This window comes from Dreissena polymorpha, chromosome 5 (assembly GCF_020536995.1).
Source record: "Dreissena polymorpha isolate Duluth1 chromosome 5, UMN_Dpol_1.0, whole genome shotgun sequence".
NCBI classification, from domain to species: domain Eukaryota; kingdom Metazoa; phylum Mollusca; class Bivalvia; order Myida; family Dreissenidae; genus Dreissena; species Dreissena polymorpha.
The window spans coordinates 120529911-120552789 of record NC_068359.1 but is presented as its reverse complement, the minus strand read 5'-3'; the positions used below and the strand labels follow the sequence as shown (position 1 = coordinate 120552789).

The 22879-nt window shown below is 34.5% G+C and overlaps 2 protein-coding genes and 1 long non-coding RNA gene across 7 annotated transcripts in view; 1 reads left to right on the top strand and 2 right to left on the bottom strand.

Annotated features, from left to right (window-relative positions):
- The window catches only part of LOC127880733 (arf-GAP with coiled-coil, ANK repeat and PH domain-containing protein 2-like), a 103746-nt gene extending 92085 nt beyond the window's left edge, over positions 1 to 11661 (top strand). For all 5 annotated transcript variants that reach the window (XM_052428102.1, XM_052428101.1, XM_052428100.1 and 2 more), the window contains 4 exons: positions 621 to 681; positions 1269 to 1318; positions 2791 to 2855; positions 5500 to 11661. In XM_052428102.1, coding sequence (XP_052284062.1) covers positions 621 to 681; positions 1269 to 1318; positions 2791 to 2855; positions 5500 to 5582 — 259 coding nt within the window. In that variant the 3' untranslated portion in view covers positions 5583 to 11661. The remainder of the gene's footprint in view (positions 1 to 620; positions 682 to 1268; positions 1319 to 2790; positions 2856 to 5499) is intronic.
- A 1664-nt stretch (positions 11662 to 13325) lies between these two features.
- LOC127882414 (uncharacterized) lies at positions 13326 to 21155 on the bottom strand. Its single transcript, XM_052431046.1, has 6 exons — positions 21049 to 21155; positions 19787 to 19928; positions 19173 to 19457; positions 18909 to 18924; positions 18066 to 18168; positions 13326 to 14850 (listed from the first exon to the last, which is right to left on the bottom strand). Exons 2-6 carry the CDS (start codon positions 19878 to 19880, stop codon positions 14383 to 14385), a joined length of 966 nt encoding a protein of 321 aa, XP_052287006.1. The 5' UTR covers positions 19881 to 19928; positions 21049 to 21155; the 3' UTR covers positions 13326 to 14382.
- On the bottom strand, positions 14930 to 16923 carry LOC127882415 (uncharacterized). Its single transcript, XR_008050528.1, has 3 exons — positions 16624 to 16923; positions 16450 to 16565; positions 14930 to 16362 (listed from the first exon to the last, which is right to left on the bottom strand). It is a non-coding gene; the product is annotated as an uncharacterized LOC127882415 (long non-coding RNA).
- Positions 21156 to 22879: the final 1724 nt, after the last annotated feature.

Below are 22879 nucleotides of genomic sequence, written 5' to 3'. Positions count from 1 at the left end.
ACGACACTTTACGCACAAGCATTATGCCCAGTTCTCTCAGAGCGAGACTCAAACGATACAGTGTTAAACGATACAGTGTTAAAAGATACAGTGTTAAACGATACAGTGTTAAACGATACAGTGTTAAATGATACAGTGTTAAACGATACAGTGTTAAACGGTACAGTGTTAAACGATACAGTGTTAAATGATACAGTGTTAAATGATACAGTGTTAAACGATACAGTGTTAAACGGTACAGTGTTAAACGATACAGTGTTAAACGATACAGTGTTAAACGATACAGTGTTAAGAAACCTGTAAAACTTTGGGTACAGTGCTTTTAAATACCAATAAGAACTTGCTAACAACTGTATAACAAACTGGGTACAAATTGGCTTACAATTTTAGCGCACAATAGATCAAAACATGGTCATGGTGCTACACTGCATTCTACATTAGACATCACTCTTAATAAAAGTCGGTTTTCAGGTTATTTTGTGGTTTTAGTAATTCTTTGGTCTGTAAGGATAATTATGATTCTCAAATTGCTATTTTTGTTTAGGTAATTTTAATCATTTTTATTATCATTTGTAAGTTGTCATTATTTTAGTTTTATTAATATTCCCATCTTATTTCAGTCAAGTGTGTCAGTTCTTGAAAAGAGGCTCTGATATAAAAGCTAAAGATAACGAAGGACAGGTACGTTCACTTTTTTATATGAATGCGTGACTATTGTTTGAACCTTCCATGCACATGGATGCATTAAATTGTATAAATATCAACTTACTTATGCCATCTCAAACAGATTCAGAACAAATTGATTGGTTATGGTTTTCTTAATATGTAAAATTCGGCCTATTTATAAGAGCTATGAAATGAACTTAAATCTGCAAGTAAGTGATTTTATATACCAAAAGACAAGATTGTTTAAAATTATCAAATCAAGATGTTCAAATGTTTCATGCTTGTCGTTGCTGTGTGATAACGTTTATCAGTAATTAATAACTTGATAATTTTGTACTTGAATATAAGCTGTTAATAAGATTAAAAAGAAATTTCAGAAAAATTGTTTAATACTGCACAAAAAAGGTTGTTGTTGTATTCATTTGAATTCAAGTAGATATTTTTTATGCAAAACACTATCTAAGAATAATCATTGAGCGAAAAAGGAAATAATACAGATTTTTCTAGGTTATATATCAAAGTAAAATCCCTTATAAGTGCTTTTGTTTTTGAAGCCCTTGCTTCAGATTCAAATTTATGCATTGAATATTTCAATGTTGTAGGATGCACTGTCCATAGCTGTTTCTGCTGCAAATGCTGACATTGTTACACTGTAAGTACCATCGCCAGGCTGCAGTGGTTGGCAATTCCTCTTGAGTGATTGGTAATTCCTATAGAGTGATTTGCAAATCCTATAATGTGATTGACAATTCTATAGAGTGATTAACAATTCCTATAGAGTAGTTGGCAATTCCTATAGTGATTGCAATTCCTATAGAGTGATTGACAATTCCTATGGTGATTGACTATTCCTAAAAAGTGTTTGACAATTCCTATAGAGTGATTGACTATTCATATAGAGTGATTGACTATTCATATAGAGTGATTGACACTTCCTATAGAGTGAATGACTATTCCTATAGAATGATTGATAATTCCTATAGAGTGATTGACAATTTTTATAGAGTGATTAACTATTTCTATAGAGTGATTGACAATTCCTATATAGTGATTGGTAATTGCTATGGAGTGATTGACACTTCTTATGGAGTGATTGACAATTCCTTTAGAGTGATTGACAATTGCTATAGAGTGATTGACATTTCCTACAGAGTGATTGACAATTCTTAAAGAGTGGTTTACAATTTCTATAGAGTGGTTGACAATTCCCATAGAGTGATCGACAATTCCTATAGAGTAGTTGGCAATTCCGATAGTGATTGACAATCCTATAGTGGTTAACAATTCCTATAGAGACATTGACATTTCCAATAGAGTGATTGACAATTCCTGAAGAGTGGTTGGCAATTCCTATAGAGTGGTTGTCAATTCCTATAGAGTGAGTCACCATACCTATAGAGTGGTTGATAATTCCTATAGAGCAGTTGACAATTCCTATAGAGTGGTTGACAATTCCTATAGAGTGGTTGACAATTCCTATTGAGAGATTGACAATTCCTATAGTGATTTACTATTCCTAGAGAGTGATTGACAATTCCTATAGAGTGGTTGGCAATTTCTAGAGAGTGATTGACAATTCCTATAGAGTGGTTGGAAATTCCTATAGAGTGGTTGACAATTACTATAGAGTGGCTGGCAATTCCTATAGAGTGAGTGACAACTCCTAATGCGTGGTTAGCACTTCATATAGAGTTATTGACAATGCCTATAGAGTGATTGACAATTCCTCTAAAGTGGTTTGAGTTTGTCGCTTCGTGTTTAACTTATTTGACTTCATGAATCCTAATTGCAATATGTGTTGTTCAGTCTAATTTGCTTTGAAGAAATAAGGATTGACTGTACAGTTATTGAGTTAGGCTGTTGTCTTCTGGAAAGAAAATATGTATACACCCATATAAATTATTAGCTTAATGCGAGTGCGAAAAGTTTCATATCAGATAAGCCTGTGCAGTCTTTACAGGCTTATCAGAGATGACATTTTCTTCCTAGACTGGATTTTTGTTTAGATGAGACTTCCATTAAACAAACAAAATCCATAACTAAACACACACTTACCTAAGGCAATACTTTATGCACATGCATTAAGCCCAGTTTCCAGAACATCACAATGTGCTTGTTTTACAGGCTGCGTCTGGCCAAACTCAACGAGGAGATGAGAGAATCTGACGACTATCTTGGTTCTAATCCAGGTGGGTGAAGTAATCAAATCAATACATACAGAGTCAGTAGGAAAAAAAGTATCAGCTGTGATATTTTGAGTCATTGGAAAGGTTGAAGATTACTGTTAATGAAGAAAATACAAAAGTCATATTTTTGTTTTTAGGGGAAAACACAATGATTTACATGAAACTCTTCACTTTTCATGTGTATACGTGTGTGAAGGAGTGTGTGAAGTAGTGTGACACTATTTTTAGCTGACCTGAGCACAACGTGCTCATGGTGAGCTTCTGTGATTGCTTTTTGTCAGTTGTCCGTTGTGCGGAGTCAATATTTGCCTTGTTAACTCTCTTAAGGCCACATTTATTGTCCAATCTTCATGAACTTTTGTCAGAAGATTGGTTTCAATGATATCTTGGATGAGTTCCAAAATGGTTACGTTTGCTTGAAAAACATGGCTGCCAAGGGGCGGGGCATTTTTCCTTATATGGCTATAGTTAAATCTTATGAATACTCGAGAGGCCACATTTATTGTCTGATATTCATAAAATTTGTTCAGAAGATTCATCCCAATAATATCTTGGACGAGTTCGAAAATGATGCCGGATAGGTTGAAAAACATGGCTGCCTGGGGGCGGGGCACTTTTCCTTATATGGCTATTGTAAAACCTTGTTTATACTCTAGAGGCCACATTTATTTTCCGATCTTTAGAAACCTGCTTAGAAGAATTGTCCCAATGATATCTTGGATGAGTTCAAAAATGGTAATCAAGGTTGAAAAGCATGGCTTCCAAGGGGCGGGGCATTTTTCCTTATATGGCTATATATGGCTATAGTAAAATCTTGTTAACACTCTAGAGGCCACATTTATTGTCCAATCTTCATGAAACTTGGTCAGAAGATTCATCCGAATAATATCTTGGACGAGTTAGAAAATGATGCTGGTTGGTTGAAAAACATGGCCACCACGGGGGCGGGGCTATTTTCCTTATATGGCTATAATAAAACCTTGTTAACAATCTAGAGGTAACATGTATTTTCCGATCATCATGAAACTTGGTCAGAAGATTTGTCCCAATGATATCTTGGATGAGTTCGAAAATGGTTTTGGTTGCTTTAAAAACATGGCTACCAGGGTAGGGGCATTTTTCCTTATATGGCTATAGTAAAATCTTGTTAACACTCTAGAGGCCACATTTATTGTCCAATCTTCATGAAACTTGGTCAGAAGATTAATCCGAATAATATCTTGGACGAGTTAGAAAATGATGCCGGTTGGTTGAAAAACATGGCCACCACGGGGGCGGGGCTATTTTCCTTATATGGCTATAATAAAACTTTGTTAACAATCTAGAGGTCACATTTATTTTCCGATCATCATGAGACTTGGTCAGAAGATTAGTCCCAATGATATCTTGGATGAGTTCGAAAATTGTTTTGGTTGCTTTAAAAACATGGCTACCAGGGGAGGGGCATTTTTCCTTATATGGCTATATATGGCTATAGTAAAACTTTGTTAACACTCTAGAGGCCACATTTGTTGTCCAATCTTCATGAAATTTGGTCAGAAGATTGGTCTCAATGATATCTTGGATGAGTTCAAAAATAATTATGTTTGCTTGAAAAAAATGGCTTCCAAGGGCGGGGCATTTTTCTTAATATGGCTTTAGTAAAATCTTGTTAACACTCTAGAGGCTACATTTACATTCCGATCTTCATGAAACTTGGTCAGAAGATTTATCCCGATAATATCTTGGACGAATTAAAAAATGATAACGGTTGGTTGAAAAACATGGCTGCCAGGGGGCGGGGCATTTTTCCTAATATGGCTATAGTAAAACCTTGTTAACACTCTAGAGGCTACATTTAATATCCGATCTTCGTGAAACTTGGTCAGAAGATTTGTCCCAATAATATCTTGTTATCTCAGGTGAGCGACTTTCGGCCTTTGAGGCCCTCTTGTTTAAATCAGAATCAAGAATGACAACCATCTTGAATTAATGTTTGTGCTTCAATAAATAAATCTGCATTTGAAAACGAAATGGAGGATTTTTAATAACTATTACTAAATGTACACTCTTTTATTCAATATGAGAAGGAATTTCGCTTGTGTTAATTCACATAATCCACCTTTAATATTGAGATACTTATAAGTATCAACAACAAATCAATATGGTAATTACTGTTATACGTCTACATCTGTGTCAAAGTGTTATGTGGGGATATTATTAAACTGAAATTATAGCTTAAGTTTTTATAATGAATCAAAATGATCTTCAAGAGGCATTGTCTTGCTAGCGCAGTGGTTGGATTACAAGCTTGTTACCTAGGTGACCTGGTTGGCACACACGCTTGTTACCGGCACACAAGCTTGTTACCTAGGTGACCTGGGTTAATATCCCGGTTTGCAAAATGATGGGAGTTTGGTTGGTGTTCACCATACAGGACAGGCAGGGTTTCCTCCTGGAACTCCGGTATACCCGCCCCCCCCCCCACACCACACACATACACAAGACAACATCGAATAAAATTCTTCCAAAATTTTGCAAATCTGGTAAAATAGTTCGGTCAGCATGGAGGGGGCACACTCCGGATCAACACATCATAAAGCCTCGTACTTTTCTAAATACACAAACTTATTGTAAATAGTCTTGATGCTGGGTTTTGTCATTTCAGGTGACGAGACATTCAATGACGTGTTTAGAGACTTCACCAATATGGCGTCCAACAATCCAGAGAAACTGAAACGAAACAAATAGCACACCGGTGGAGGATAAAAGTAGTGAAGACATAGAGTGCCATCCTGTAGCTTTCATGTGGCCTTTATATTCTTAGTGGTGTCTTGATGACGCATGCAGAAAGAAAAATGTTTGCAACCAGTCTGTGAAAGAAAGTCTTTGCAAGATTCCATCATACTGTTTACTGAAATATTACTATTTAGTTGGACATAAATTGAGTGAATTCCTCTCTTTTTTCACATATCCAGAAATCCACAAATTAATGCATCATAGAGGAGTAATTTGTTGGGGAAAAAACAGGAATTTCATGTCAATAAATATAAATGATTTTACAGTATTTAAAAAAAAAAGTCATCTAATCTGATATTAAAGTAACATTCCCGTGGAACATAAAAGAAACTGATGATTGTGTTCAACTTGTCTGCCTTGTATGGTCAAGAAGTTAATAAGTTAAGTTTATGATGGCACAAAAAGAGATGGATCTTCTAGAAAATGTTGATGTTGAAAGTTCTAAGTTGTTCTAAGTTGTTCTAAGTTGTTCTAAGTTGTTTCAAGCTTTTGGAAAAATGCTGGTGAAAGTGAAAAAATGTTTCAAGCTTCTAGACAAAAACTTTGGTGATGAAAGTTCTAAAATGTTCAAGGCGTCTAGAAAGGACTGTGTTGTCTTAAAAATAAAGTTCAAAACACTTGATCGCCTTCATTGGGAAAATTGTTGGAGAAAGAGAACACCTTACAATGTTTGCTTGGTATAATACCAGTATCGAAAGAGTTTTCTCTCTTAATCAAGCCAACATAATGTTGCAAAGTTAAAGTACCCCATAACATGCTCCTAGCCTACAACGCTTTAGAAATGTGATTGCGGTACAAAAACACCCAACACAATTTGCTTTTTGTATATCCAACTGCTTGTCCCTTGAAAATGTTGTATGAATTTGCATGCATCCCATTCTGTAGTGAAGTAAATATCTTATGAGATCCTAAGGATGACTATACTGTAGGTTGTCTAGGAAATTCTTAGCTTGTATTGTTTCTATGTAAAATGTATTATTTGTTTGTATAACCATTGACAATTGTGATGTAACCGTTTCATTTCTGGAAATCAGTGATATAGATCAAAAAGTTCTGTAAATATTTCCTACTAGTACTTACCTGTGACACTTGCCTTAATGTTCCATGAATGTATCATGTGAGGGCCTCAAAGAGCAATTCTTGAAGAATTTCTATGGATATGGCCCCAGAATTCCTTTTTGTGGCAAGAAATCACATCTTTCTATCTGCTCATTTCTTGAACCATCGAAAGCAATGCTTGCTATAATAGCTTGCAGTCTTGCGCCAATATGCCTACATGCACTGCCTTTATAGATTGCTCAGAGGTGATGTACACATTTTGTTACTTTTAGCCTGTTTTGTTGATGTAGACTAAAAGAAGCCTGAAAATATACTCAAGATATTTGCTATCATGCTTTGCTTTGTCATTTAACATGGTGTCTGTGTCAATCTTATTCCTATTTCATGCAACACCTTAAATCATTTTGTTGAGAACCTGAAAGATACTGAGTTTCTATAAACAATTGAGCCTGTCTCTGAGAAAACTTAGTGCTATTAATATGTGTTTAGTATTGTCCCAGTTTAGACTGTGCAGTCCCTACACTTTCTGTCTAGACTGGATTATTGTGTTTAGGACTGTCCCAGTTTAGCCTGTGCAGTGCCGACAGGATAATCACTTTCTGTCTGGATTTGAAAAAATAAAATGAAAACTTCTGTCAAATGTAAAATTCCATAAAATCATGTTGACTGCACAAACTCATCAGTGACGATACGTTACACATTTGCATTAAGGCCAGTTTTACCAGACACCAGCTCAAAAAAATGTAAATATGGTTGATAAGAAATGACAGATATACAAGATTTACATGGAATGTTGTACATCTGAAAGGAATAAGCTATGGTGAGTCTTTCGCACCAGTTAAATTATTGTGATGCATAGCATTCTCTTTTATTACTAGTACATACATTTGATGGATCAAATTTGGGATAATTTTTTAGTTGTAGTGTTTTTGAATACCCAAAGCATTTCTTGCGACTTTTTCTCGCCCTGCTCACCATTTACCATGACAGTGTGTTATAAAAGTTCCACTTTAGCTCATGGTGTTTATAAAACAGAAATGTTTCAATTTGATGGAGTTTTACATAATATTATTTTTGTTTAATTAACGTGTAACTTCATTTTAAGTTTTACAAGTCTACTTTTGCACACTTATTGGGATTATGAAAAAAAGTGTACTTCAGCTAAGTCTGTTAAGATTTACCTTGACTTTCTAAGTGTAAGAATTTAGAAAATATATAACCCTGTAAAATCTTGAAAACATGATGCACAAAATGCGCATGGTCACCATTTTATGACTGCACAAATAAAAAGTGACTTTTTTGCCGGTTGAAAGTACAATGTACGTGTCATAAAGTCTATGGCAAGTGTTTGTTATTGATATACAATTGTGATATTGTTGGTACCTAAACTATTCTAGAGCTTTCATTCTGTGTTTGTATCTGTCCAACTTCTGCATACTTTGGCCTTCGGTTTTCTGTGTTTTATTTAAAATATGTATATTTTACTGCATGAGAACTTATATTTTGTGTCCATGTATTCCTAAGTGTAACAATACTAATACATTACATATCTGTACACGTATACAGAAATTGTATTTATTTTGCAAACTAAATGCATGCAGCTTTGCTTTTGATTTTATTCCAAATATCTTATTTTAACAGAAATGTAGCTAAGATTTCCCTAAAGTTATCAAATTTATAACATATCTTCTTGAAAAATTGTACAGTTATCACATTGACATCGTTACAGAAATTGTTTATGAATTGAAAAGTATTACTATCCTGATTATGCATTACCAGAAACCATTCCCACAGAAAAGATAACATGTTGTTTTTTTCCTATTATTTGTTCATGTGAGTGATTAATATATCTATCTTTCGTTATAAATCCTCCAGATTTTACCTGGCAATTATTCTGGAACCATCAGGGTAAGAAAAGTCTCTGCTCTTCTAAAACATTTATATCACCCTTTCCACTTAGAAATGTATTTGTACGCGTTTGTATTCCCTTATAAATATAACTTAAGACATTTCTTTCTAGATTCAAGTTTTCAAGGCTTCATTGCCAACCCTTAGATAATAATGAGCAGCAAACAGCATAAAACATGAACAGAGTGCGAGTTACTTGCATGCTGTTCTTGGTTTATGCTGTTTGCACATAGCCATTTTCACTTTGCTTTAGAGTGGGAAAGGTTTAAATTATATCCATTAGGAAATAAATGTATAAGAGATTTCAAACATGTTTTGTGTTTTAAGCAGACATGTGTACTTTTTTCATAGATTTTCCACTAGTTAGACTATGTATTCAACAACTGTGAATTATAAATATAAACTTAGTTTAATTCACTCTAAAGTTTTAAGTTTTTGAATTGTTTGTTCAATGTGTAGTGTTTAGCATGTAGTGACGTGAATTTTGTTGTCTTCAAGGCATGTTTTATTTTGTGTGCTGTTGTTTTATTCATGTACTGTGAACTGCTGTTACAAAGTAATATTATCTAGTTGTGTGTTGTCATTTGTAGTGTTAATATTGTTATAATGCACTAAATCACGATGAATATAGTAAAGACAAGGAAATTTATCGGATTGTTAAATTTGATGGAGTACTATAGATACAATAGAATTGTATTATTGTTTATTGTTGTATTGTTTGAAAACAAATGTACTGGTTTACATTTTTGGTACTAAAAGAACAACTTATAGCTTACTATATATTTGATTGGTTCTTCAAACATGAAATGCAAACAACTTCCCTTTTTTGTAGCTAGATTTGCGCCTAAGAATATGTTTATGTTACTATTCTAGCCCATGCTTTTACTTTTGCATTAGCTTTAAGCATGTTACGATAAAGTTGTTATTATATAGTCAATATGAGTTTAGTACTTTAAATGACTTGAGAAACCTAACATGTGATGTTTGAATTCAAATGCTGATACATTTTATTTCATTCTTGTGATGTCTGAAATATCTTTGTGACTCATGTTTATCACAGTTTACCGCTTGTATGTCATGATTATGTTTATACCTTTTAAACAATTGCTGGGATCAATTTACATGGATCTCTACTGTCTGTCTGCAATACTCATTTCATGTTGAGGCTTTATCTGTACAAGCCTCCATCTGGCAAAACAAGGCTTAATGCATGTGCCGAAAGTGTCGTCCCATATGGACCAGGACAAGGCTTAATGCATGTGCCCAAAGTGTCGTCCCATATGGGCCAGGGCAATTGGCATAGGCTTATCAGGCCTGACATTTTCTGCTTTTAATGGAATTTTTTTCATTTATTAGAAGTCTCTTTTTAGCAAAATCCAGTTGAGGCAAAAAGTGTCATCCCTAAAAATGACACTTTATGCACATGCATTTAGCTATTTTTCACTGAGTGAGACTTATTTACTTTAAGTATCCTGTACATTGGTGAACTGATAACATATTTTGCACTAAAGAGGCTAGTTCCCACTTAGTGCTTAAGAGAACTCCTATGAACAATTTACTCTGCTAAGTTAAAAGTTCAGGTCCCACAACTACATACCGGTACTGACATCGGTTCAATATAATCCTCAATGTAATATATATATACCGGTAAATAATGGAAATGAAGAAAAATGAGAAAATGGTTGAGATAACTTGTTGTAGTCATTGTAATAGATAAGATAAAAAAAAATTGAAAGCCAATTTTTTCTGGTTACAATAGGCTAAAGTAAAAGCACTAAATGGCCAGGGATTTTAGGCATTTTAGGAATTTAAAAAAAATCACCAAAGGAGCATTATGGCTTTGGGTCCAGATATTCATTTTTGTAACTAATGTTACGATTGTGGATTCAATATCTCAGCCTTAACCTATAACATTTAAGCACATTTTCACATCATAATTGAATATGGAAGTGTTAGTCATCATTTCTCACAAATGTTTTCTTATAAATTACGTTGTTTATGTTTTTGTAATACAAAATCAGGTTTCTTATAAGAAAATGCCATTTTATTAAGTTTGTTTTCCTTCCTTGTAATTCTTAACCATATGTGTTCTTGCTAAAGCTTACTGAGATGTCTCATTGAACAAGATATGTATATAAATTGTGTTTGAGTTATAATGTACCACTGACTTAAACTAAATCCAAGTTTTCAATTACATTTTTGAAGTGAATTACGATTTTAATAAATTATTTCTATTTGTTTTTTATATTAATGTATTAAGACAATGAACACATGCATGTACATAATTGATTTTTTTTTAAGTAAAAAAAGTATAACCATTTCTATTGGGTGAATTATTACCTTGTTAATAGTATTTATATTAGAAACTTGTTAATTTTATTCATATTAGAATCACTGACGAAATCCTAAATTACAGTTATATAATCCAGTGATGTTTTTTCTCTTATAGTTGTTTAACAAATTAATGTTTGCCTATGGTAGATGTAAAGAAAAGCAATTCTGCGTGAACATCTTGTTGATATGGGTTTGCTTTAAAGAAGTGGTTTAAGTTTTGTGTACAAATGTGTAAAATAGTTAACTTTATTTTGTTTGATTTCCTTTCATCACTATTATATCCATTTGCTGCTAACTGATTGCCTTACTTAAAATTACTTTCAGCATTTTTTTTTCCATTAAGCTATGTTGTATGTAAGTAATCGTTTTGGTTTTTGCACTTTATGCAATTTTAAGTATTTTATTTGCATGTTTTTTTACCCTTTTTAGCTAGTCAGTTCATTATTTTTCATACCTTATTTTAGTTCATTTTACAAGTATTATGTTTCTCTGCTAATATTTTCCTTTCTAAGGTACCATGAAGTAATGATAATTATAATAAAGATAATATGTGTAATTAAATATATAAGTGATTTGTAAGCTGACAAGACAACATATTTAACAGATTTTACAAAACACACCAATAAGCCTGTTCAATTTCACGTTTCTAATGGTCAGACTAGTTTCTAATGGTCAGACTATGTTTCTAATGGTCAGACTATGAATAAAAGATTAAATTTGAAATGTGGAACACCCATTGTGTTGTTATTTTTACATCCCTGTTCCAAAGAATCATCGTGAATATCCGTCTGTTTTCCGTGTGTCTGTCTGTAGACACAGATGTGCGAAATACTTAACCTACAACATTCAAACTTGCAGGCATTTTTCCTTAGGAAATTTATGTAGTAGTGCTTGGGCAACTGTTATCATTAAATATTGCGAGATTTATGCCCCTTGTTCAACATTCAAATTCTACAATATCATGCCATGTATTATGACATGCTGCGTTAAGTAGTATTCTTCGTCTAGTGTTCACTGCTTAATGTACCCAACTGTTTTGTTTTTATACCACACAAACGTTTTAGGGGTTATATTGTAAGAGCTTGTTAGTTTGTCAGTTCTAATAAACACGTTAATTGAGCGAGCTTCTTCCAGAACTCTGAGGCTAATGAATTGAAACTTTGTATTGGTCATCAGCATAAGTGTAGATGTTGAAGGCATCTTGCCCATTGATCTACACATTCGCCAGTAATTTTCCATTGAACGGAGCTGATAAAGCGATGCAGGGGGTATTGGTAACATGTGTGACAATGCTCTATTTTACAAATGTTTGTTTGTCAGGTAGAAACGGAAACATGTATTAGGGAAATATTTGGAGTAAACTAAATGTGTGTTGCATCTGGTTCATTCCTAAACAACAACACTACACCTGATAATAAAACAAGTTTTTAACTAAAAATAAAATGTAATATATAAACCAAAACAGCCAATATCTTAAATGTTTAATGTATCGTCTTTATGATCCTATACTTATGGTTTCAGCAATGATGAATGTTGTCTTTCTCATGATAGCTTGTCAATAAAAAATTGAATCAATGGTAATCAAATACAATTTTCTGCCAATTACATATTCTCTACGTAAGTCTCTGGATAAAATGCAGAAAAACTAGAAATTTATATAGTCGTATTTTGTATTTCATTTTTATTTCTAAACGAAAATTCATTAACATTTTCATAGCGAATTGATATGAATTAGTAACAACTCACTTGGAAGTACAACATGTTTTGTTTGACAAATGTCAAATATTGTAAATTTGTATGTACAAATAACGTTAAACCTAACCTTGAACATACTTGCAACCTAGTTGTATGTTTTATTGTGACGTTATACAACACTACTACAAAACAGAATATCACAGATATCAAATCAAGCTCATTTAGTAAGTATTAGAAATAAGTAAAAACAATTCAAAGTGCAGAAACTGCAGATAAACACACAAATCAGATTTTTGTAATTGCCTATTGGCAATACATAGTAATGCCTCTCTAGTAATCCGGCATGTACATTATAACTATTATTTTTTATTCATTCATACCAAGCTAATTGAAGCTTCAAACAAAAGAGCGCATACTACAGCCGCTGTCCGTCCATCCATCCGAATTCTAAATTTGATTGAATTGAGTGTGTAGAGGTCTGAAACAAATTTACCCCAATAACCGTCTCGATCTTACTTGGTGTCTGTGATCCTTCTGTCAGTCAAACTGTTTGAGGCAAGATCTCAAACACTAATGATCGGAATTTTATGAAGCTATACCGGAAACATGCCTAAAGGGTGGACATGCATGATTATGAAATAATTGTGGGCCAATACATTTGCAGAGAGCTATTGCCTTTTCAATAGTAATAATAAACTATTTTTCAATGAATTTATGTGTTTAATACTTGTAATATAAAAGATGACATAACAGTATAGACAGCTATTTAATCCCAATATTTGACATTACCGGTAGATCTTGACATTACCGGTAGATCTTGACATGTGACATTTACATTTTAGCAGTGGGCACAGCTGTTGTGTCCCACACTCTGTCTCCACATGGTGATCACTTGTGTGAAGTTGTTTTGAAATTGCAAAATAACACTTTCCCACTCAGAAGCAAAGTGAAATGGCTATCTGCAAACAGCATAAAACCAGAACAGTATGCAAGTAATTCTGGGTTGGAAACGAAGCCTTTAAAACTTAAATCTAGAAAGAACGGTCTTTAATTAATTGTAACTTTCCAAGCGTCAAAATACGTATCTTAGTAGTAAATGGATAAATATGGAAACTTATAGTCTTGTCAAGATCAGATCGAGTACTATATGTGCAGACAGACATACACTGTCCTGCCAATCAGACAGATCTATTGAGATGTCTGCAAGCTTGCTTTACAAATGTATTTTCAGTTTGATAACAACAATTAGTATTCATAAAACTTTCATCATATTTGTATGTCTTGAATTAGATTTATAAAACTTCCATTATATTTGTATGTCTTGAATTAGATTTATAAAACTTTCGTCATATTTGTATGTCTTAAATTAGCTTTGTCTGACAACATGATTGCTGGCACACACACACAAATCATTGCATTAACAACATTTTGATAAAGTCAGATCTCCAGCATCCACTTTTTACACTGTTTAGCGTATAACTATATATAAATGCATTGTGCATTTGAATTGCATCCTTCAGTATTATTTGTATTTGTTTGCATATGTGTGTAAATCCTAACTACTTTCAGTGGTCTTTGCCTGACATTATTCAACTGCATTCTGGCACAAAGACTATTAGAATACACCATACGAGATGTCGTTGGACAGATTAAGTAGTCTAGCTATGCATGGCAGTATGGCATAGGAACATCAGAAATGGGTCTTGTGTCATATGTGGCAAGCTTAGCTCTAGACCGGCCTGAACATATTGGCCTACTAAGTCACAGTATCTTTTCCATTACTCATATCTTTGCTATGTCTAGGCTTCCACCACTCATAAACAGGCTCATCAGCAGACACAGGCGGTATCATATCTAAAACCATAGGGCTGGACAATGTGTTTGGAATCTTATATTGCCGCCCCGCCATTTTGAACGCAACCCGGATCCTATCTCGTACAGTTTCCGGATTTTCCCAATTGGTTTCCAGCGTATCCGAAGGCAAATCATGATGAGCAAAGGACAGTTCCGGTTGAAACAGGATGTAACAATTCTCTGCCCCAAAACAATACCTGGCGTGGTTTTCTGGGTAAAAAGGGGCAAAGGTCGTAATGAAGAACGTGACCTTGTTAAACCTAAATACCCAGCCACTGCGGTGGACATAGGACTTGTCCATGCAGTGGAAGCCGGCTGGGTCAAAGTCAGACAGAATCTTCAGGACAGTGTAGAGGGCATCACCAAACGACTGAAAACAGACCATTTTGAACAGTTTATGCTGATGACTGAAACAAGACAACATGGCAAAACTGTGAGTCTATAAAAACATTCCTGCAGGGAAAAAATGATTGGGGGGGGGCAATAAATTGAAAAAAAAAACTACAAAAAGGGGTTTGCCTATGACAATCAAAAATTAAAATCAGACAGAAAAAAATTAAAAAAACAATGAAATTAGTTGAATTGATATCCCCCGCCAATATACTTCTGGACACAAATATTTCTGGACGGTTGGACAACGCCAGCATGCATCATCCTCTTATCCATTTACATACTCATACCAAGTTTCAATGAAATCCGTCAAAGCACTTCAAAGATATGGCTCCGAACACACACAACAAGAAGATACAAAAGGCCATAACTCCGTTATTATCCAATGGTGTACAATGCCATTCAGCGTGCATCATCCTCTTATCCATATATATACTCATACCAAGTTTCAATGAAATCCGACAAAGCACTTCCAAGATATGGCTCCGGACACACAAAAAGCCTTTTTTCAAGATACAAAGGGCCATAACTCCGTTATTAACAGATGGTGTACAATGCCATTCGGCGTGCATCAGCCTCTTATCCATATATATACTCACATCAAGTTTCAATGAAATCCGCCAAAGCACTTCCTAGATATGGCTCCGGACACAAAAGTGCCGGACGGACGGAAAGACGGACGGACGGAAAGACGGACGGACGGACAACGCCAAAACAACATTCCTCTGTGTATGGCGGGGGATAATAATATGACACACCTAGCTATATATATTTATAAAGCACACATAACAGACATAACGGAAGTCTCAAATTCTAAACATCACAAAACAAAACTTTAATCCTGTCTGGAAAATTTGACTTTTATGCTTCACTTTTTTGTGCATTGTTTAGTTTGAGTTTAAATATTTCTGAATATTTTATAGCGAAAAACAAATATATATAATTTTGTATTACTTGGTCAATAACGATTTAGGCTTAAATTTGTTGAACAATCCGATATTTAGAAATATCATCGGACTGGTAAAAGAAAGCTTCTGAATATCTTGAGAACTTACATTTTGTTAGTTTGCAATAATATTACTAGTATCTAGGAAATTTTATTTGCTTCCAAACAAAAAATAGTCAAAGCTAACTTCCACAGCTTGCATTAACCATAACATATTCCTTTGTAGAAAAATCACTTACAACTTTCAACATTAAATTCAATAATGCATCTAGTCTTGCTCAGTAACTGAATCCACACAGTACTTAAGTCAGGACCTGAATCCACACAGTACTTAAGTCTGGACCTGAATCCACACAGTACTTAAGTCAGGACCTGAATCCACACAGTACTTAAGTCAGGACCTGAATCCACACAGTACTTAAGTCAGGACCTGAATCCACACAGTACTTAAGTCAGGACCTGAATCCACACAGTACTTAAGTCAGGACCTGAATCCACACAGTACTTAAGTCAGGACCTGAATCCACACAGTACTTAAGTCAGGACCTGAATCCACACAGTACTTAAGTCTGGACCTGAATCCACACAGTACTTAAGTCTGGACCTGAATACACACAGTACTTAAGTCTGGACCTGAATCCACACAGTACTTAAGTCAGGACCTGAATCCACACAGTACTTAAGTCAGGACCTGAATCCACACAGTACTTAAGTCAGGACCTGAATCCACACAGTACTTAAGTCAGGACCTGAATCCACACAGTACTTAAGTCTGGACCTGAATCCACACAGTACTTAAGTCAGGACCTGAATCCACACAGTACTTAAGTCAGGACCTGAATCCACACAGTACTTAAGTCAGGACCTGAATCCACACAGTACTTAAGTCAGGACCTGAATCCACACAGTACTTAAGTCAGGACCTGAATCCACACAGTACTTAAGTCAGGACCTGAATCCACACAGTACTTAAGTCAGGACCTGAATCCACACAGTACTTAAGTCAGGACCTGAATCCACACAGTACTTAAGTCAGGACCTGAATCCACACAGTACTTAAGTCAGGACCTGAATCCACACAGTACTTAAGTCAGGACCTGAATCCACACAGTACTTAAGTCTGGACCTGAATCCACACAGTACTTAAGTCTGGACCTGAATACACACAGTACTTAAGTCTGGACATTCTTAAAAAATCAAGATCAAGTCCAATCATTCAATGGTATTGTTTAAAGCCAATTCATGTTTCCACAGCAATTTCAACAACCGATTGCCTTTATTTGAGTTACTTACCATTGCTATAATTATCCCTGAACAATTATACACAAGGTTGAACACAAACTTCCTTTGGCAAATCAATCATTGCTGATAAAATGTTGCAAATAAATACAAGAATATAATACAGGAATCTTTCTAATACAGTGCAGTTTACTGTATATTTCTATTTACCAGTACACATGTAAATAATTATATTATATATATTATTATATATTATATAATAATAATTACATCTGTTTTTAATGTGTTCGGATGTAGGTAATCTTTTATTATATTTCTGTACATGTTACATGGCTATAATAAACTAATGGTTAAGTTAATTTTAATTGGCTTAATTTATCTAATATTTTGTGACATGCTCATGCTCATGAAATAAGTTGAACCCAACTAGTTGTGTTACACTTTTTGTTTTGTTTGATGCTGTAATCTTAAGAAATTTAACGTGTCCAGATTGAGGCACTCCATTAGTTCAATGATTAAACAAGAGATGTGTTTGTCAGAAACACAATACCCCCTATTACGCCGCTTTGAAATAAAATTTCAATATATCATTTGGCAGGTTTAGAAATTATCTCCCTTTTAAAGCTTATTACTTCCCTTGGATTGTATTTTTTTACTTTTGTCCTTAAAGGATGACCTTGACCTTTCACCACTCAAAATGTGCAGCTTCACGAGGTACACATGCATGCCATATATCAAGTTGCTATCTTCAATATTCAAAAAGTTATGACCAAACTTTAACCATGGTTAAAGTTTTTGGGACACACACAATGAATGACAGACAGACAGGCCAAAAACAATATGCTCCCGATCTTTTTGGGGGCATAAAAAATCTTGGGATTACAAGAGTTATCTGTTCATGCTACAAAGTCCACAGAAAGCCAGAAGGGACTATCAGTCATTTCAACACATAAATATGCTGAGTGTTTCGCTTTCGACTGATATTTGACTATTATATTGTAAGAACACACCTGTACAGAAGTTCCATACGGTTTCCCAGGTAACTCAAGAAGAAAGCCGTCTTGTTTCTCAGTGGGACACAGCAACGAGAACTTCAGGAACTGGGGAAGCATTCTACAAATATAGGAACATGGCACCATAACATCGACATATAGACGAGTCTATGAAAAGGTAAGGGCTTGTATATACAGAATACCAGAGGACTAAAACTATCATTAGACACTAGAAATGTGTTTGTCAGAAACACTATGTCCCAGTTTGCGCCGCTTTGACTTTTTTTTTTACCTTGAAGGATGACCTTGACCTTCCACCACTCAAAATGTGCAGCTCCATGAGATACACATGCGTGCCAAATATGAAGTTGCTATCTTCAATATTGCAAAAGTTATGGCAAATGTTAAAGTTTGACCAAACAGACCAACAGACAGGGCAAAAACAATATGGACCCCACTATAGGGGTGGGGGGAATAAAAATGTTCTGATCAGATTTCTTGATGGTTACTTTTAGTGCTCACAAGGTTTTGCTAAAGCCATATAAGAAAAAATACCCCACCTCCTGTTTTACATTTTGAACTATGCTCAAGCCAACACTTTACAAGTGGCGGTAGATCTAAAGATAAGAGAGTAAGATATTATATGTACTGCACATACTCTAAATAATATCTACTTACCTATTCAAAGGTAACAGTTGGTACAATTTATATGAGACATTACTGTTATATCTAGGGTTAACCTTGCAAAATCAAATGGACGGGCTGCGACAGAATACCAGACAGACCAATCACTAACTGCCTCTTGGCATAAGATGCCAGGGTCATAAAAATTAATATTTTATTAAATTGGTGTTAACTCACCTTATGATATTCCCCTCTGAAAATACACAGTAAAATAAAATTGATACACATGAACAAAAATGTTTGTGTTAACAGCAGTCCTTCTATGATAAGAAGATTGGCTTTATGTAATATTTATGTCATCTATTTTAAAGCATATTATTTAGGCAATTTGTTTTCTGAACCCTCCATAAATGTATGAAACGAGCCCTTTTTTAATATGCAATATATAACAAACAATATACATGAACAAGATGTACCAAATTCATTTTACAGCATCATCACCTAGAGAAAGAATATCCTTCCATTCTGGACTTCCCCATATTCTGGCCTTTCTTGCAAAAACACAGTTCGAATGACTCTTAACAATCTCAAAATTGGCCAAACTTGCTGTGTTTTCAGGGTCATACAACACAAGGCCAATAACTCTGTCCGTCACAAGTTGCACTTTTTCATCGTTTGATATTGGTGGATACAGTTTCTTCAGAATCTCTTTGGTCTTCAGAGGTTTGTTCGTCTTAGCTGCATCTGTTTTACTTCTTTCCAGGAACGGTGGCAAAAGAAATGATCCTAAATAAAAGGTTCAAATAAATAGGTATCAGCCAAGGTATGAAATAAAGTTAATCAACTTAATGTAATCTTTTCTTCAATTAATAAGAATATATAGCAAATCATTGGCTTGTATTCTGAAAGAACAACATAAAACTGTTGTATACAATGTATGCAAATCTTACGTATTCCCTTAAAAACTTACATGTTCACAAATGAAACTTTGTAGATAAATCTGTTTTGGGCTGGCTTTTTTTGGAACACAAAAAATTATTTATTACCAGTAATGCAGTTTTTAGCCACATGTACTTCTGCTAAGTATTGACTTCGGATTGCACGATTGTACTTACCCAGAAATAGCCCACAGTACACTAGACTGATCCACGGAGTGTTGCAAACAAGCAAGAGTAGCAACACCCCCTGTATGGCCAGTATCACAAACATGATTCCTGTGTAACCTGATCCCTATAAATCACAATTTGATGACAGCCTCTGGAAAGATAACACTTCAATGAACAGTTTGTTTTAGCCATTTTCAACAGTATTTACATCATCATCATGTCAAAACAGTCAGTTACATGTAAACTGCTCACACTTTTCCTGGGTAACCAGTCCATCAATACTAAGTCAGCATACTTATGACAGCAATGCTCGATTGGGCATTGTCAACTCGGGTACTTCTTAAATGTACCCAGGGTACTCTTAAGTACATGTATACTGAAATGTACACAGCGTACAGAAAATATACTGAAATGTACCCGGGAATTCAAACGCTAAATTGGTCCTTGTCAGCTTATGCTTTCAAATTTTTTATGTTTAATTTATGTCTATATACTGTAAAATGGCCTCAATTTTAAATTCCTACTTAAAAGCAGGTTGAGGTTTTGTTCAGAGATTTTTTTCCGATTCCGTAGCACGTTTTAAGACATCTGATTGTTTTGCCAAATAGAACTCATGTACAGTCAAAATTGTCCGGGTATGTGTAAGTATATTTCCAGTATTTGATGACTATGAAATGTTGTCCCGGGTGTTAGTGCAGGTATTGAGTATCTTTAACAGTATGAAGTATACAGGTAGTAAAGAATTAAATTACATGAAGAGCTATGTCATCTAAGTAGCGGTAAAATAATGTAGCATTGTTACTCATTAGTTTTAGAACTACAAGTACTAATCTACATACATGTATGTGTGAACAATGGAAATAAATACATTGTTTTAATATGTATCTTTACTTATCAAAAATAAATCTTATAAGTCCATGTAAGAAGTTATTATTCAAAGTGACAAAGAAAAGTTTGAATATGTATTAAATTTGCTGACAAAAAAGTGACATGCAATTGAACACCTGTAAGGAATCTTACACAGACACAGGACTCTTTAGGATATAATTTTCAATATTTTAATTTATTGCTGAAGGACCCTCTAATAGAACATTGATGTACTGATTGACTCAAAGTATTCACGAAGAACTAAAATTGTAAGCATCAAAATATCCGAACATCTACTTTCCGGAATATACATGTACTTCATCATAACTAACGAAGTCTCGTACGCATTTACGATATTTATCAACTCAAACTAACTTTAGCATGTTAATAAATTTCATACTAACCTCATCATATCCATTTAATGCACGTTTCGTGTGTATTTCGTCGTGTGTTTGTGCACAGTTAATATTGACAAGTTTACTGTTTACATTTAAGAGTGACTTCCCTTTAAATGTTTTCGAACATTCTATTTTTAGTTCTGATGTCATCGTGACATTGCCAGGACCACGTGCACACAATTTCTTATGTGATGCAATATGAATGAAAGTTAGATATAAATAAACTATGAAAATATGCTGAAAGTGTTTTTTTTCCACTTTTTTTTACTTCTACAGTGTTTACAAGTTTTTTCTTTTTTTTGACCTAGTGACCTAGTTTTTGACCCGGCACGACTCTTATTTTCCCGCGTTGAAATTCAATCTGGGCATGATTAAATTATATCATCATTTATATTTAGCATCAGCAGGAGAAGCATTGACTTCGGCATAGACATGAATTGTTACATGGGTGTGTGAGGTTCAAAGAGCCTCATCCTCAGCTGGGGCCTTGGTCTTCATCTCCGTATACTTAGTTGGCTTCTTCTTTTTTGCAGGGGAGCCCTTCAATTTGGGCATTATTAAATTGAGGACAGTGAACGAACTTTGACTGCAGAAGATCGGAAACTGTGAGGACCAGCCGCGCGCTTTCGACGAGGCCGAATAAGATGATTAAACCTATTCGTGTGTACGGTTGTGAATGTTGGGGGTTTGGAAATAATTATATATTAGACAAGAAATATCTTTAAAAAAGATATACGGCGTAAATAGTTTAATGAATGAGATCAAGGATAGCGAACGTCTTTTTCTGTACAGTTCTTAGCTGCATCACTCGCAGTACGGGATGTTACGGGGAGTTTTCGCGGCTTATTTTACATTATAACATATTGCTGGTCATAAACCTATAGATACAAAACAGAAAACCAAAAGAAGAATGGAAGTGAAATTTAAACATATGAGTCAACCGGCCACACGAGAACAAACCTGTTTTAGTGGTCTGTCGGGCATTGCTATTTGATTCGATTATTAACAGTATCGAGAATCATCGTGCTCATGCTTAAAGTGATATTATGGGCATTTTGCACTGTTGAATTGAGCTGAAAAGAATTAACAGGTCAAAATAGTTAGTTAAAATGTTGTTACTGATCAATTATCTGCAACTCACCTTGCTACCAGTTGTTTATAAAAATATATTTTATATTCGATATTCTTACGTGACCCACCCAGTCCTGTAAGCCGAAATGATCCGTAAAACAATATTGTGTCTTTGTGTCGTATCTGCACTAAAACTAAATTTAGGTTCAACTCGTAAACGCATGATCAGTTGTCAAACGAAAGTACGGTTGATATTCAAATGCATTATTTTTCTCTTTCTGGTATATTGTTTTAGTATGTTGATGCTGCATTAATTACTATAAGTGTATATGAAGTAGAAACATTAAAAATAATCAACGGTTGCGATAGACACCTATAAACTGTTACATGCTCATAATATCACTTTAGTACATTAGGCAATATGGTGGAATAATTATTGTTAAATTTATTAAAAATAATTTTTATCATTGTATTGTTGAAAACACATTAAGAATCTATTATTGACATACCATAATTATATTGCTGAATATCTTCTTTTAACATATTTCTGGTCTAAAGAAAATGCCAGGTCACCTAGTTCACGGATAGCGTCTTTATTATATAACGATTATTTTACTGACCGCGAACTCCGGTGATGACCTGTATATAAACTCTGAATGTCCGCGACTTGACCCGAAACCTCGCGGGTTGAAATGCATTTCTTTAAAGTGAGGCCTCGCTTCCACTGCTCTTTATACTTTTACATGTTAACATGTTGACAGGAATA

Coding starts and splice junctions, on each gene's coding strand:
- LOC127882414 (XM_052431046.1), bottom strand. CDS start 19,880: ATGTTTGTGATACTGGCCATACAGGGGGTGTTGCTACTCTTGCTTGTT. Junction 19,458..19,786: donor GTACTGTGGGCTATTTCTGG/GTAAGTACAATC, acceptor CCTTTTATTTAG/GATCATTTCTTTTGCCACCG. Junction 14,851..18,065: donor CGTATGGAACTTCTGTACAG/GTGTGTTCTTAC, acceptor GTCTGTTTTCAG/TCGTTTGGTGATGCCCTCTA.